General features: G+C 41.9%; 1 protein-coding gene across 1 annotated transcript; it reads right to left on the bottom strand.

Moving 5' to 3' along the window:
* Nucleotides 1-7138: 7138 nt before the first annotated feature.
* Nucleotides 7139-17998, bottom strand: LOC142139885 (uncharacterized). The gene is made up of 2 exons (XM_075197745.1): nucleotides 17745-17998; nucleotides 7139-8451 (listed from the first exon to the last, which is right to left on the bottom strand). Exons 1-2 carry the CDS (start codon nucleotides 17851-17853, stop codon nucleotides 7139-7141), a joined length of 1422 nt encoding a protein of 473 aa, XP_075053846.1. The 5' UTR covers nucleotides 17854-17998.
* Between the last annotated feature and the right edge of the window lie 363 nt (nucleotides 17999-18361).

Here is an 18361-nt window from a genome sequence, read left to right on the forward strand (position 1 = left end):
TAGAGTGTCATTTTGGCAATTTTATGTTTTTCTACAGTAAACATTCAACTTTTTTAGAGAGGTTTTTTTTCTTTAAAAAGGTACAAGCTTTTTATTTAATTTTTTGTTTCCCTGACTTAAATCCACTATGCACTTGAACATAGGCGTTAGCAGATGACCAAGCCAGCCAGCCCTATAATTTCTATTTCAGCAATGACTCTAGGCATTGGAGCACTCCTCTTTGTCTGTTACCTATATAACACAGTAGAATTTGCCTGCAAATTTAGAAGACAAGCCTGCTAGCCCTCCTATTTGTATTTCAGCAATGACAATTAGCAACACAGCTCTCATTTTTGTATGTTACCTATATGAAACAGTACAATTGTACTGCAGAATTACATCAGCCTTGAAAGCACTATTATATGTATTTTTCTGTAATGACATTTAACACTGGCGCTCTCCTTTCTGTGTGTAACCCTGACAGCACTAGTATTTGTATTTTTATGCAGTGAGAATTACCAATGCAGCTCTTCTTTTTGTGTGTTACCTATATAACACAGTAGAATTGGACTGCAGAATTACTTCAACCCTGTAAGCACTATTATTTGTATTTTTCTGCAATGAGATTTAACACTGGAGCTCTTTTTTTTGTGTGTTACCTATATAACACTGAAGAATTGTACTGCAGAATTTCATCAACCCTGTAAGCACTATTATTTGTATTTTTCTGCAATGAGAATTAGAATTGGAGCAATGGAGCTCTCCTGAATGTCATTGATTACTTTGTTGAACACTGCTACCACCTCCTGTTTCAATTCTATAACTTTGCCTGCCCAACTGCTCTACACTCTGTACTACCCCTTCTGTGTCCCTCTCTCAAATGGCACTAGATCGCTGTGGAGGGCAGTGTTTATAGATTCCAAAACTCACGAGATCCGAGATCCGACGACGTAACAATGCCGTTTTGCCTCGTTTTCGATTCTGAAAGAGTGCGAAAGTACCAAGCTGACTCGGCTCGGTACTCAGATCCCCTGAGTTCGGGTGTGTTCGGTTACAGAGAAACCGAGCCTGAGCATTTCTAATATAAACAGCATCAGAACTATAAACAATACAAATAAGAGCCATCAATATCAGACAAGAGCCCTAGGCATCAGGGTAGTGCAAACTGTTGTGTACTCACATTAATCTAATTGTCTGTAGTATAATTGCACTAGGTGTTATGCTGCCACTTAAGCTGGGTACACACTACAAAATTTTCCACCAAAGACATTAGCATAAAGGGGCAGAGCTTTCACTATAGTTAACACCCAAAGCCGCATAAAAAGAGAAGGCAACACTGTCTCTTCATGCATTCCTATAAAATAGAAGTTTATTACCATACATAAAATTTAGAAAAACATTTAACTGGTAAAGTGCAATGCAATGATTATTCCCTAATAATAAAATCCCATCGTATGTAATGGAATGCTATATTCTCTGCCGGCATCATCGCTGATTGGTCCACAGCAGAAACGAACACCCGTGTCTGAGTGTATAAAATGACAGAGGAACCTGTCTGGCGCCGAGGAGCGTGAGAAGATGGCAAGTGAGGAGAAAGTGTCAGTGGGTGTTGCGGTTGAGGAGAAGGTGTCATTTTGGTCGGTGGGACGCGGCCAAAATGACGTGATTGGCCGCGCCCTCCAGTAACGCCCCTATCCCGGAAACAAGTTTCCGAAAGTAGGTAAGTATGGTTGTAGGTGGAATGTGGATGCTGTAAACGAATAAAATTGACTGTACAGCCAGAGCAATTTAGAAATTTGGAATGTGGTTTTTGGGTCTGTGGCTCAGATATTGTGATGTGTAAAAGACCAGTAGATTTATTGGTAGCAGTGCACAATTTTGTGAAGTGAAACTTCTCTGCCGACACTTAGTGACAAGCCATCACATACGGCAAAGACGTTTCATTTAAAATACACGTGCTTGATACACACTGATTTTGTTTGTTTATCAGCACTTGTTTTTGCAGATGTGCGCATGCACAGTGGAACTTAAGGTCTAGATTTGGGCTTTCAGTTCGACTAATGTAGAAATAAAAAAAAAAGGTTAAATAAGTAAATGACAATAACAGAACAGGTATTACGGCGTTATGAGTACTGCTGTGATACTCGCTAATTAGGCATCCCCGTGCAAACATTCGGAAACCCGCCTCCAGAAATCCTGTGTTTGCCCCGGGTATCGTCCATATAAGCTGATGGAATGAGCTCAGCTGCTTGGTTACTGTATACTGCTGGTATAGGGGAGATACTTTGGTTTAGGGCCAAATTATGCAGCAGACAGCACAACAACACGATATCAGCCACCTTACCTGGGGCATAGAGAAACACACTACCATATGGCACCTGAACCTGGTCTTCAAAAGGCCAAAGGTATATTCTATCACCCGTCTAATGGCTGAGTGTGACTCATTAAATGTGTGTTGTGCAGAAGTCTGTGGATTTAACATCACACTGCTCCCCTTTCATCACACTGCTGCCTCTTTCATCACACTGCACCCACCTTCATCACACTGTGTATCTTTATCACACTGTTGCACCGTTCATCCCACTGGGCCCTCTTTTTACACATTTCCCCTCTTCACACTGCTCCCACCTTCATCACATTGCTTCCACCTTCATCACACTGTGCAATCTTCAAACTACTCTTACCTTCATCACACTGCTCCCATCTTCATCACACTGCTCCTACCTTCATCACACTGCTCCCACCTTAATCACACTGCTTTCACCTTCATCACACTGCTTTCACCTTCATCACACTGCTCCCACCTTCATCACACTGCTCCCACCTTCATCACACTGCTCTCACCTTCATCGCGCTGCTTTCACCTTCATCACACTGCTCCCATCTTCATCACACTGCTCCCACCTTAATCACACTGCTGCCCGCTTCATCACACTAAAATGCATATCAAACACAAATACAGCTATGGGGCAGTATTTCTTACTTGGAAAATTACGTAGCTAAAAAACCTTGGGAATTTGAGAATCAGAATTAATTCAGCTAATCATGTTTCTAAAACAAAGGAATATCTAGAATATTGGATTGCAACCCTCTGACCAACATTGCTGTGTGATTGATCACACAGCCCACTCAATACTTTTTACCTTTGCATTCTAGCTAGACCATTGTGCAATATGATGTGCAACGTGCCCTTGTGTTTCAAACTCCCAATGTCCCATATATTTTAATAGAGATGCTCATGCTCGGTTCCCTGGAACTTCACCGATCCGAGTACCGAGCCGAGTCGGATCTGTACTTTCACGCACCCTCGGAATGGAAAACGAGGAAAAAATTCATCGTTACATCATCAGATCTCGAAAGTTTTGGATTCTAAAAGTGCTGCCCTCCATGGCGATTCAGCACCATTTCACAGATGGACACAGAAGAGGTAGCACGGTTCTTGTCAGTCAGTTACTCTTGTTAAGTGCAGTTGGGCAGTGCCATAGCTAGAAAAGAAAGAGGAGGGGTAGCAGTGTTTTTCAAAGTCTCCAGTGACATTCAGGAGAGCTCCGTTGCTCCATTGCTAATTGTCATTGCTGAAATGTAAATAATCGGGCTGGCAGTCATCTTCTAATTCTGCAGTCACATTGTACTGTGTTATATAGCTAGCACACAAACAGGACAGCTCCATTGCTCCATAGCTAATTGTCATTGCTGAAATAGAAATAATAGGGCTGGCAGTCTTGGTCTAAATCTGCAGTCACATTGTACGGTGTTATATAGCTCACACAGAAACAGGAGAGCTCCATTTCTCCATTGCTAATTGTCATTGCTGAAATAGAAATAATAGGGCTGACAGTCTTGGTCTAAATCTGCAGTCACATTGTACGTTGTTATATAGCTCACACAGAAACAGGAGAGCTCCATTTCTCCATTGCTAATTGTCATTGCTGAAATAGAAATAATAGGGCCGGCAGTGTTGTTCTTAATCTGCAGTCACATTATACTGTGTTATCAAAATGGATTCACAGTAGTACACAGAAGATCAGGAGCACCAAGCAGCTGCTGGCACCAGTCATGATGATAGTAATCCCTCTACGTCATCTGCTAAAGCCTATGTAAAAGTGCATAGTGTTTTTAAGTCAGGGAAGCAAAAATGTAAAAAACACCTTTTACTTTGGTCAAGAAAAAAAGACCTGCAATCCAGGCAAAGTTATCTGCAGAAAACAATAAAAATTGCCAACATGCCATTCTACACACGCAATGGCAAGGAAAGAATGAGGCCTTCGCATTTCTCTATGATTGCTAGTTCTGCAACTGTCACTAAGGCATCTTCTTGTAAGGTAAGTCATGACCAAACAAGACCTTTTCATTCTGACTCCAAAAGTGGTGTCCAAATACTTTTACGTGTAAAAGCCGAGCTGGAAAAAAATAGTAAGGCATTAGAGGAAAATGTATGTTCAGATTCAGAAATGACACAAATCCCTGAGGAGAGTCTATCCACGAGTCATATGTGTAAGTCTGACCTTTCTAAAAGTGTACCTATAAAGATCCCCCTTTCAGCTTTTCTGCAGATGTGTGCGTGAACAGCCCATGTGTAGCCGGTGATATACAAATTGAAGATGCCACTTTGGATGAGGGGGATATTTCTGTAGCTGATGAGGGCGCTAATGAGGATGTTGATGAGGATGATGTTGTTTGTGTAAGTCAGTTGTCTAGCCATTTGTAACATTTGTAAAGCCACAGCCAGTAGATGTAGGATCCTTAACCATCTAGGAACCTCATCCATGTTACGCCATTTGAAGCGAGTTCATAGCAAGCTGTTGGGAAAATTGGGAACTTATGCTAAAAACATAACAACAAGCAGTCCAGCATCAGCTAAGTCCCATCTCTCACCTAGAGCCCGACACCTGCAATCTACACCCAAAACATCGTCCTCATCAATATACTCAGTAGCGATCGAATTTAGTCATGCATCCAAGTTGTTAAGGCAAGATTACTCCTCCACTATCCTGGATTCCTCAGAAGAATTCTTGAGCGTTAGGCCCACTGCTGCTGCTAGTGGGGTGGATCTACATCCCAGAAGCAGACTGTGTGAGGTTTACACTATATTGTTATAGTGGCTCACTACGAGTAAGCCACTATAACATAATAAATTAAACAAATTCCCATTCATATAATCATTAATAAAATTCAGCTCACTAATTTATTCATAAAATAATTTTGCCTTGTAAGATAATTAATAATAATGTCATGATTACCCTCATAAGTAAAACTTGTATTGTGCCTACTGTTATGTTAACATTGGGCATCATTGTAAAGCTGAAGTGTTTGCTAATCATACCTATCGAATGCAGCGTTTTGCTTATGGCGATGCTTAGACTAAAAACGCTACGTTTTTGCAAATCGCAGCTTCAAATGTTGAGACTGCAATAAGTAGTGATTTTTGAAAAACTCACTTACTGGTGATTTTCTATCAACTCGCACTTTCATACATCGGCGAATTTAAACTCGCCCTAGAAAATTGTGGACAATAAAAAAATCTCAGCTTGATACATTTACCCCAGGAGTCCTACCACAAGACTCCAACTGTCCCCTTGATTTAATTAGCGAAGGGGGTATGTGACGAGACCAGGAACCACAGTGAGAATATCGAGCCAGCCCTGTCTGTCAGTTAGCGGGCCGATTGGACGATATCGGCCCCACCAGGATCCAGCAGTGTTCTGGTGACCAATGAGAGCAGGGGAGGCAGCCCACAGGAAGCATGAAACAGCTGGGGACCCTGTGACATCAGAAAGTATTGGAAGGGTTAAGAACGAGAGGGTCTGGACTCTATATACAATCAGGATTGAATATGGAGTGGTGCGTGGGATTTTGACTACTGACTGATCATTGTCCCAGCACGTCCCAAAGCAGACTCAATGGCAGGGAAACAGCAGGTGGGCTACTGCTGAGGTCATGTTCTACCTCCACCTGCGTTACCTCCTAGATTATATTCACCACCAATGAAAATGGATCATGGTCATGGTGGATGGCTCAAGGAGGGGGCAAGATTCGGGGGAGTTCAGGGATGGAAATAAAGGGAATGCCAGAGAGGAGTGGTTGTTTTTGTTGAGAAATTTTGGAGAGGTCTTGGACTGATGTTGAGTAGCTGTACTCTATCATAGCCATAGGAGAATGTGTAAACCAGGAACCTGGTCACCCAGAGCAGGTGCTGAACCTCTAGGCCTGATTTGTCACCAGTCCATCGGGAGACACTTGCAGTTTTTTGGGAATTGAGCCTACATCGGTAGGGAGACTGATACTCAGAGTCCCACTAAGCTAGTGGAGAGTTGGCCAGGATCAGCAAGACACAAAGACCCATCTGATCAGAACCCCTGGCACACCTGGATTTGTCAATTGTGGACACTGTTGCTGGAGTTTGTGCCTGCTAGGGATGGAGCTGGGAGAGATAACCTGCTGGGGATTTGGTTGGGGAGTTTCATTGAAACTGGTGAATCTACTGACAATTGGTTATATTTGGTGGGATAATGTTTCTCCTTGGGAAGCACTGTTGTATATACATTGTGTGTACACGTTGTTTAAATAAAGAGGATATTAGAAAAGTAAACTGTTGTTTCTAATAAAATAAACTCTGAGATTTTGTACATGTAAAATAATGGTAAAACATATAAGGATTTTTGCTATATACATATAAACCCAAGTTATAGCTATCAATTTCTTGCCGTGCTCATCATTTCCTTACAGTATAATGATACTGAGCTTAAATTTCTAATTAATGATGACAGTTAAAATTAGACACAAGCGTTCTTAGGAAAAAAATTACTATACTATACATTTTTTTATAAAAATCTAAGGGGCATATTCAATTGTTAGTTTTCCGCGTCACGGAAAAACTAATACAGTTAATACGGTAAAAAGTAGATGGATTTCAGCTCGCGGCTAAGGGAGCTGCGAGCTGAAATCCAGCGAGTAAATTACCGTATTAACTGTTTTTCCACGCACGATTACCGTAATAACGGTAATCGTGCGTGAACCGCGTGATTTTCGGCGTTTCCGCCGACAATTAAATATACCCCTAAATATTAAAGGTTTTTTTTAGGCAAAATATAGATATCCAGAAGAACATGGTACATATTTAAGGAATTATTTGTGTATTACAGAGAAAAAAAAAGTAAATTTAGACAGCATGCACACAAGTATCACACCATTCTATAAAGGGTAGAATAGAACGCAAATTTAATATATTTACACGAGTTTCCTTCCATTTTTGGGTTTGGCAGATTTTTTTATACTTTGCAGTCTTTGCCTTCAGTTTACAAAGACGCCTCTTCTTGAATATGGAATACCATGTGGCAAGATTATTACTTGAAGGGAGATGGGTAGATTTTGGGGTATTCTTTTTGCTCTCTATGTCTCCATGTGGTGCGACTTTATAGAAATAATCCATGCTGGAAAAAAGCATAGAGACTGCAGGATCTTCATAGTCAGAGGAAAGAAGGTCTTTGGCAAAATAACCTAGTATATGTTTTGCAGTTATCTTCTGACCATGAGGGACATTTCTATGTTTGATGTTGGAAGACACCCCAGTGATTATTGTAGGAGCCATTGTATCCTCATCTGTACAAATATCCCCAGGAGATAAAAGGGTGTTTGAATCTGGCAATGGCTCTAGTTGTTCATAACGTAGTGTTGTATGACCCTTACTGAAAGATATGGCAGGCTTTGATCCAGTAGAATATGTTTTGGATGGGTCCATTTGTTTATTATCCCACCTGAAGAAACGTTTTGTGTCATCCAGAGCAACATTGTCTTGCATAGTGTTAGAAGCATGGGTTCCACATATAGATGAGTCAGTTCTCTTCTTGAAGTTCTCCATTGAGTTTTTGGTCAATTTTTGGGATATTTTAGGACCTGAATCCATATGTGAGTGCACATCAGCTCTATTTTTTACAGGGGTCACCTTGGGACTCATGATGGTCATTGTGGTCTGTGGTTCTTGAGAGGCAACTTGAGTGTTGAAGTCTAATGGCAAAGATTTCCTGGCATTGGGGGGCTTAATTCTGGGATACATATAGCCTGATGGTATTTGGTTCATAATGGGCAGCTGTTGTTGCTGCAGTTGCTGCTGCTGAACGTAAACAGTAGGCTGGAAAAACATTTGTCCTCTGGTGTTGTGAGGCTCAGTAGTTGGTAAATACTTTACTTGTGTCAATCCAGGGTACTGAAAATGTCCAGTCAAACCCACTTGTTGATTATTGCAGCTATGTGCCCTGTGTGGTACTTGGGCCAATGAATTAAGTGGATAATGTTGTATTCGGCCTATAGTATCATGCCTTTGATTCCATTTATTTAAGGTGAGGGTCTCCGGATAGACACTGACAGGGTGTTGGGGCTCGTAGTACCACGAGGAACCTTGTGCGGTAAGCCCTTGTGGCCTTACAGATCCTTCAACACTTAAAAAGTTAGTGTCAAACATGTCCAAGGTTTGACCTAAGGGAAAAAAAATGTGAAATAAAACGAATGAATTTTGGAAAACATTAAAACCTGAACCTAAGTAAAGAGTTTCCACATGTTGCAGGTTAAAGATCTTAACGTAAAAGTGAGATATAAACAACTTTATGGTCTGCAAAACCCTATTTTGTGCAAGAAAAGTACTTTGATGTTACTTATCAAATGGGGGTCATTGACAAACCAAAGAAATGCAGAGGTGCAGTACATTTTTTTGCATAGATACACTTACTTGTCCACCATGTGTATATAAACTTGCATGTCTCCATTCTGTCTTTTATGGTTAACCGACTTGTATAGGCTTATAGTAAATAATAGAAATATAGGCAAAAGTAATGACATAATTTTAAAGTACTAATTGCTATCACTGTTGGGCCTTTAATGAAATACATCCCCTACAGTAGTAATTGTCCCAAAGTGAAATATAGAAGAAGTGAAGGTCTTTGCACACACCAATGTCTCTGCATTGAAGCAAGGGAGGACAACGAGGCCACAGAATATGTGTGGGACATGCACAAGTCTGGTGCACATGATATTTCAAGATGCAAAATTTACTATAAAAAGAGAATAGTCATGCCACACACCACAGCTGCAAATTAAATATAGTATTCATTTTAAAACATCAGTGGCAATAGAAGGAGACAGAGCAACAATAGAGCAGATCATTCCCATCCAACAGCTGTTTCATGTGGTCACAGTCAGGTATTTTGAGGTAAAAAGGGATATGATAAATCGTGGATGTGACCACGTGAGAGAATGCTTTTGGTTGGGAAATATCTTGTCTGTCTCCCACTCTGTAGAAGTGTATTGGCACTAATGAGTTGATTTATACTATTCTTTGGAGCCTCATTTATGATTTAATGAAGTCACGAGTGGAAAGGAAGCATTAGAACTGTCTTTATTTCCTACTTTAAATTTATAGTTGTTAATGTTTCAATTATTATTGTCTGTACAAATAAATGTGCATTCTCACATAACAAGTGCTCTGATCCGCCCATCTCTTCCACTCAAATGGAGCTACATTCTCCCACACATTAGGTGTCATCTTTACGTGCTTACCCATTAACATAAATTTAAATATATGCCAACTGCCCAATTAATAGGCACATGCCATGACAAAAAATGTAGAAACAGAATTTGCATTATGCCTCTGCAATGGGCTATGTTCATTAATGACTTCATGTGTACAATGGAATTGCTTATTGAAATTAAACAGTCTTACAGTGCTTTTTTCTATAATTAAGAGTGTAGATGATGTTTATGTTTCTTATATCTATGTTCTGTAATGCTATTTTTAGTGTTTTTTGTTAATTGTGTCCAGAAGTCTGCACATGTCTGTATTAGGGATGTGCACCGGCGACTTTTGAGGTCTCGTGTTTTGTGTTTTGGATCCGGATTTTCGTTATTTTTGAGGTTCGGATTTGTCTCGCAAAACACTTGACGAAAGGTCTCGGTTCGGATTTAAGGTTTTGGATTCGGATTTTTTTTGAAAAAAACATAAAAAGTTTAAAAATCAAGTTTTTGGGCTTATTTTCACTCCTAGGCTATTATTAACCTCAATAACATTCAATAACAAGCATTTCCACTAATTTACAGTGTATTCTGAACACCTCACAATATAGTTATTAGTCCAAAACGTTGCAAAAAGGTATCTTTCTGGACTGCGTAGAGGAGTGGGTCACCACAATATATATTAAAAACCCTGAACTTTTATGATTCGCACCAATAATTGTACCTGGACTGCGTAGAGGAGTGGGTCACCACAATATCTTAAACCCTGAACTTTTATGATTCGCACCAATAATTGTACCTGGACTGCGTAGAGGAGTGGGTCACCACAATATCTTAAAAACCCTGAACTTTTATGATTCGCACCAATAATTGTACCTGGACTGCGTAGAGGAGTGGGTCACCACAATATATTAAAAACCCTGAACTTTTATGATTCGCACCAATAATTGTACCTGGACTGCGTAGAGGAGTGGGTCACCACAATATCTTAAAAACCCTGAACTTTTATGATTCGCACCAATAATTGTACCTGGACTGCGTAGAGGAGTGGGTCACCACAATATCTTAAAAACCCTGAACTTTTATGATTCGCACCAATAAATGTACCTGGACTGCGTAGAGGAGTGGGTCACCACAAGATATATTAAAAACCCTGAACTTTTATGATTCGCACCAATAAATGTACCTGGACTGCGTAGAGGAGTGGGTCACCACAATATAAATAATAAGAAAACCATCAACTTGTTTGATTCGCACCAATAAATGTACCTGGACTGCGTAGAGGAGTGGGTCACCACAATATATTAAAAACCCTGAACTTTTATGATTCGCACCAATAATTGTACCTGGACTGCGTAGAGGAGTGGGTCACCACAATATCTTAAAAACCCTGAACTTTTATGATTCGCACCAATAATTGTACCTGGACTGCGTAGAGGAGTGGGTCACCACAATATCTTAAAAACCCTGAACTTTTATGATTCGCACCAATAATTGTACCTGGACTGCGTAGAGGAGTGGGTCACCACAATATATTAAAAACCCTGAACTTTTATGAATCGCACCAATAAATGTACCTGGACTGCGTAGAGGAGTGGGTCACCACAATATATATAATAAGAAAACCATCAACTTGTTTGATTCGCACCAATAAATGTACCTGGACTGCGTAGAGGAGTGGGTCACCACAATATATTAAAAACCCTGAACTTTTATGAATCGCACCAATAAATGTACCTGGACTGCGTAGAGGAGTGGGTCACCACAAGATATATTAAAAACCCTGAACTTTTATGATTCGCACCAATAAATGTACCTGGACTGCGTAGAGGAGTGGGTCACCACAATATATTAAAAACCCTGAACTTTTATGATTCGCACCAATAATTGTACCTGGACTGCGTAGAGGAGTGGGTCACCACAATATATTAAAAACCCTGAACTTTTATGAATCGCACCAATAAATGTACCTGGACTGCCTAGAGGAGTGGGCACTGGGCACCACAATAAAATATATAAAAAACCTTCAACAGGTCTGCATTACACTACACATACGGCTGCTCCTCCATCCTCTCCATCATATACATGTTGGAGTTTTAGCGTGTGACAACCTCTTGTTTTTGATAATGTCAGTGCATTTTGAATATTTTTCAATTTGCCCCACACAACTGAATGTACTTTATCTATGATACGCATCTATCTATCTTGACTGCGTAGTGTGGTGGCCCCGGTACACAATTTGGTACCGAGGCCACAATATAATTAAAAAACCCTCCACGTGTCGGAATTCCACCAAACAAGTATCTGGACTGCATAGTGGGGTGGCCCCGGTACCCAATTTGATACCGGGGCCACAATACCTCCTCAAAACATGCTCCAGACAATTCGTCATTGACAGACCCCAGACAGACAGGGTCGTAGTGTTATTGTTTGACTTTGTAAACCCAAAAAAATGTCCCTGTTGCACTTGCACATAGTCGTGCAATGAAGACTGACTTTTTCATTTAAAGGCACGATCTTTAAAGTGTCAGAAAGAGAGAGAAGACACAGGAGAGGAGAGTTGTAGCTGGGGACCTGGGGTGGAAGCTCCCAGGCTCCCCCAGCATTGCCTGGAAGTCTGAGCGTGGTGACTGAGCCAGGGCAAGGAATGTGTGCCCTGGATGAGGGGGAGAACTCCATGCCACTATAGTGAACCCAAGAGAGAGGGGGACACTGCACATGGAAGAGGCCCTGGAGTGAGGGCTGCTACAAGAGGCATGGTAGCTGTAGTGTCAGATCCTGAGGCTGAGAGTACACAGAGTGACGTGTCAGAGCACAGGAGACATTATCCCCGCAGAGGAGGGATGAGCTGCAGTTGAGAGGTCTGTTGTTGAAATAGGACATGCACACTTTAACAAACCAATCATTTCAGCGACAGGGCCTACCAAACAACTTTGACTGAAATGATTGGTTTGTTTGGGCCCCCACACCAAAAAAGCTATTCATCTCTCCCTGTACAGACTAAACAGGCTCTACTGAGGCAAGATGTCGTCCTCATCCTCAACCTCTGATTCCTCTCCCCCTACAGTGTGTACTTCCTCCTCATCACACATTATCAATTCGTCCCCGCTGGACTCCACAACCACAGGTCCCTCTGTAGTATCTGGAGGGCAGTGCTGTACTTCATTGAGGAATTGATTATTCATTTTTATAAACATCATTTTTTCAACGTTGTGAGGAAGCAACCTCCTTCGCCGCTCACTGACCAGGTTCCCCGCTGCACTAAAAACTCTTTCCGAGTACACACTGGAGGGGGGACAACTCAGGTAAAATAGAGCCAGTTTGTACAGGGGCTTCCAAACTGCCTTTTTTTCCTGCCAGTAACAATATGGACTGTCTGACATGTCTACTTGGATGGTGTCAGCAAAGTAATCATCCACAATTTTTTCTATTGTCACAGCATCCAATGCAGCGAGAGTAGACATGTCTGCAATGGTTGGCAGGTCCTTCAGTCCGGACCAGATGTTATCAGCATCCCCGCCAGTGCCTCTTTTGGGAAAACTGAGCTTTTTCCTCGCAGCCATAGATGTGGAAGAAAATGAGGGTGGAGCTGTTGGCATGTCACGGTCCTCTTCAGAGGACAATCTCCTGACCAGCAGGTCTTTGCACCGCTGTAGATTTGTGTCCGCCGGAAACAGAGACACAACATACGCTTTAAACCGAGGATCGAGCACGGTGGCCAGAATGTATTCCTCTGCCTTTAAAAGAGTGACCACCCTCGGATCCTGGCAAAGCGTACGAAGGGCTACATCCACAAGAGCTACATGCTTGCTGTAATCGCAATGGCTTACCAGCTCCTCCCTCACTTTCTCCAGCTGCTTCTGCAACAGCCTGATCAGGGGAATGACCTGACTCAAGCTGGCAGTGTCGGAACTGACTTCTCGTGTGGCAAGTTCAAATGGCTGCAGAACCTTGCACAACACGGAAATCAGTCTCCACTGCGCTTGACTCAGGCGCATCCCCACTCCTTTGCCTATGTCGTAGGTGGCTGTGTAGGCCTGAATGGCCTTTTGCTGCTCCTCCATCCTCTGCAGCATATAGAGGGTGGAGTTCCAGCGCGTCACAACCTCTTGTTTGAGGTGATGGCAGGGCAGGTTCAAGCTTTTTTGATGTGCCTCTAGTCTGCGGTAGGCACTGGCTGAATGCCGAAAGTGTCCAGCAATTTTGCGGGCCACCGCAAGCATCTCCTGCACACCCCTGTCACTCTTGAGGTAATGCTGCACCACCAAATTAATGGTGTGGGCAAAACATGGGACGTGCTGGAAATTGCCCATATTTAATGCCCGCACAATGTTACTGGCATTGTCTGACACCACAAATCCCCATGAGAGTCTAAGTGGGGTAAGCCACTGGGAGATAATTTCCCTCATTTTCTCTAATATGTTGTCAGCGTTGTGCCTCTTATTAAAGCCTGTAATGCACAATGTTGCCTGCCTTTGCATGAGCAGCCATTTTGTAGATGCTGCTACTGATGCAGCTGTTGCTGTTGCTGCGGAAGGGGATGCATCTACCCAGTGGGCTGTCACAGTCATATAGTCCTTCGTTTGCCCAGAACCACTTGTCCACATGTCCGTGGTTAAGTGGACAGTGGGTACAACCGCATTTTTAAGAGCACTGAGGACACTTGATCGTACTTCTCTGTACATTTTTGGTATCGCCTGCCTAGTGAAGTGGAATCTCGAGGGGATTTGGTACCGGGGACACAATACCTCCATCAACCCTCTAAATCCCACTCCACTGATGGCGGACACCGGGCGCACGTCTAACACCAACATTGCAGTTACAGCCGCAGTTATACGCTTTGCAATAGGGTGACTACTATCGTATTTGGTGGTCATGGCAAACGACTGTTGGACGGTCAATTGTTTGGTGAAAGACTTAGCGGTCTTACGACTTCCCCTCTGGGAAGATGACCGACTAACAGCAGCAACAGCAGCAGTGGCAGTAGTAGGCGTACCGCTGCAGGATTCCTCGGATGAATCCCGTATTGAGGAGGACTCAGTCTGGCTGGTGACTTGGGCTGCAGGACTGAATCTGATGGAGATTGTGGAGGAAGTTGACGAGGAGGGTGTTGCTGGTGTGTATCCAACTGGACCACGGGATTTAGGTGTCCCTGTACCGATGAGGGTCCTAGCCCCAGTTCCTGAACTAACCACTGAACTATGAAGGTTATTCAGGTGACGTATAAGGGAGGATGTTCCTAGGTGGGCAAGATCCTTACCCCTGCTTATTTGAGCTTTACATAAGCTACATATTGCCATACATTGGTTGTCTGGATTTGGATAAAAATAACTCCAGACCGAAGAGGTGCATTTTTTGGTCTTCTGACCAGGCATGACGATGGGCTTTTTCATCCCATGGACATCAGCTGTTTCCCCCCCTGGTGCCTCATTTACAATAACCACATCACCATCCTCATCATCAAGTTCCTCCACAGCGCCAGCTACATCATCAATAGCCTCCTCCCGAGCCACCTCTTCCCGTACAGTGATGGGAAGGTCAGGCTTGACAACCACCAACACCCTTGGACTCGCCTTGGGGATTTGTGATAATTTCTCTTTAGAAGGCAGAGTTGTTTGCTGTTTTGTTGCTGACAGCATAACTCTCTTCAATTTTTTGTAGGGGGGGGGAGGAGGAGGAGGGCTAAGATCCGTGGGTGAAGCTGAACCACTAGTCATGAACACGGGCCAGGGCCTAAGCCGTTCCTTGCCACTCCGTGTCGTAAATGGCATATTGGCAACTTTACGTTTCTCCTCAGATGATTTTAAGTTTCTCTTTTTGCTACTTTTTCTTAACTTGGGCTTTTTGGATTTTACATGCCCGGTACTACGAGATTGGGCATCGGGCTTGGAAGACGACGTTGATGGCATTTCATCGTCTATGTCATGACTAGTGGCAGCAGCTTCAGCATTAGGAGGAAGTGGGTCTTGATCTTTCCCTACTTTATCCTCCAAATTTTTGGTCTCCATTATATGTAGCACAAGATACTGCAGAATGTGTGAACTTGGTAATATTGCAGTACCAATGGACTTATACTGCTGGATTGGTTTTGCAAATTTGGTTATAATTATTATATATTTTTTTTTTTTTTTATTTTTTTTTTTTTTTTACTTTTTTTTTATTTTTAAAAAACTTGGGAATAGTGGGGAAATAACTATGCCCTTAGAAGCACAGAGCACAGGACACAGCACCACTGGACTGAACAGGACACGGCACAGGACCCAGCAGCACTACGGAACTCAGCAGGACAGAGCACAGGACACAGCACCACTGGACTGATACTGCAGAATGTGTGAACTTGGTAATATTGCAGTACCAATGGACTTATAATGCTGGATTGGTTTTGCAAATTTGGTTATAATTATTATATTTATTTTTATTTTTAAATTTTTTATTTTTTTTTACTTTTTTTTTATTTTTAAAAAACTTGGGAATAGTGGGGAAATAACTATGCCCTTAGAAGCACAGAGCACAGGACACAGCACCACTGGACTGAACAGGACACGGCACAGGACCCAGCAGCACTACGGAACTCAGCAGGACAGAGCACAGGACACAGCACCACTGGACTGATACTGCAGAATGTGTGAACTTGGTAATATTGCAGTACCAATGGACTTATAATGCTGGATTGGTTTTGCAAATTTGGTTATAATTATTATATATTTTTTTTTTTTTAAATTTTTTATTATTTTTTACTTTTTTTTTATTTTTTAAAAACTTGGGAATAATGGGGAAATAACTATGCCCTTAGAAGCACAGAGCACAGGACACAGCACCACTGGACTGAACAGGACACGGCACAGGACCCAGCAGCACTACGGAACTCAGCAGGACAGAGCACAGGACACAGCACCACTGGACTGATACTGCAGAATGTGTAAACTTTGTAATATTGCAGTACCACTGGACTTTTACTGCTGAATGTGTGAACTTGGTAATATTGCAGTACCAATGGGCTTATACTGCAGGATTGGTTGTGAAAATTTTGTGGTAATTAAAAAATATTAAAGTAGTTTTTGGTATTTTTTAAAAAAACTTTTTTTTATTTTTTTAAACACAGGGGAATATTGGGGAAATAACTATGCCCTTAGAAGCACAGAGCACAGGACACAGCACCACTGGACTGAACAGGACACAGCACAGGACCCAGTAGCACCACTGACCTCAGAAGGACAGAGCACAGCACACAGCACCACTGGACTGATACTGCAGAACACAGCACAGCACAGCACAGCACAGCACAGCACAGCACAGCACAGCACAGCACTAAACAGCACAGCACAGCACAGCACTAAACAGCACAGAACTAAACAGCACAGAACTAAACAGCACAGAACTAAACAGCACAGAGGACCACCTAACACACCCTCCCTCTACCCTGATCAATGCCCGAGTGAAGATGGCGGCGACTAGCGGGGAATTTATAGGATCCGAGTATTGCGAGATCCGACAACGGGATTATGAGTCAGAGCCTCAGTTTCACTTTTGAATTTGGCGCCAATACCCGGATCTGTCTCGGATCCGACTCGGATCCGCAACGTTCGGGTGGGCTCGGATTTCAGAAATCCGAGCGCGCTCATCCCTAGTCTGTATACAACTAAATACGTGCAAAACCGATATGTAATTATAGGTATCCCTATATGGCAGTTTGAAACATTATGTACACTTTCCTTAAAAATTTCTGGCGCTGTATTTACCATAAAAGAGTAATCTTTGAAGTGGCCTTTACTTGGCTTAGTACATGAATATGTGATACTGAATCTAATCTGTTGACTAATCCAAATGTGATAAAAATCTTGTATCTAAAATCTTACCTTCAACTTGTTTCCAAAAAGGTCGGTCAGTTTGTCGGTTTTAAGCATTACCGCTTAAAACCGTCAAACTGTCGTCACCATTTTTAAAGGTTGGTAGAAAGATTTTAGCTGATAAATAGAGGCTAAAATACTGTTTCATAGTTGCTGGCACTCTTCTGCCACTTGGCATAAAGAAGGATAAATAGATTGTCTCAGTTGAGACATTTATATTTGTATCTTTACATTAAACAGTAAGAATAAATTATTTAGAAATGTGTCCTTTATAATAGCAATATGCCGTTGTACTAAATGTATCCAATTACCCTGAAACAAAGTGACTATTTCAACTGTGTTTTTCTCTGTTTCATATATTTAGTAGTAGCTTTAGTATTTACTCCTAGCACTAATGATCATACTTTCACAACTCACCAACTCTCTCAAGATGTCCTTGAGATGAGACACCATAAACATATTGGTACAAAGAAGCCTGAAGGCCCGATTGAGATGTCCCAGGTTTAGGAACCTGGAAATACTGCATGATGGCAACAATATCAGCAAACTGAACTCTGGATAGGATGATAGGAAGTGACTCAAGCAGAGCAGCTCCTCACAGCTCCTCACAGCTCCTCACAGCTCCTCACTGGATGCTGATCCAACTGTTGCTTCAGGTTTATATTTGAATCTCAACATCTCCTCATGATCTGTTTTGGCTGTTGCCGAGCAACGGCTTCCGTGTCACATAGTTCTGTGTGACATAGATCACAACTGCTGGAAATTCAAATAATAACATGAGCTTCATGATCACAACTGTACATTTATGGAGGAAGTAGTGAATTTGAATATTATTCGGTAGCACTCTCTTTTGGTGATGCTATTTAAACATGGTTTAAATCTCCTTACATTGGAGTTACTTGTTAAATCTGTTACAGGCAGAAAGGTACATGTTATATAAAAATAATGAGAAACCACTATTTATATTATGTCTTTCAATGTTAAATGGGATGATGATATAACTGTGTGTTACTTAAACCATATTTTCAAAATTA

The sequence above is a fragment of the Mixophyes fleayi genome, chromosome 2 (genome assembly GCF_038048845.1).
Source record: "Mixophyes fleayi isolate aMixFle1 chromosome 2, aMixFle1.hap1, whole genome shotgun sequence".
NCBI lineage: Eukaryota > Metazoa > Chordata > Amphibia > Anura > Limnodynastidae > Mixophyes > Mixophyes fleayi.

Coding starts and splice junctions, on each gene's coding strand:
- LOC142139885 (XM_075197745.1), bottom strand. CDS start 17,853: ATGCAGTATTTCCAGGTTCCTAAACCTGGGACATCTCAATCGGGCCTT. Junction 8,452..17,744: donor AGGACATCTTGAGAGAGTTG/GTGAGTTGTGAA, acceptor TTTTTCCCTTAG/GTCAAACCTTGGACATGTTT.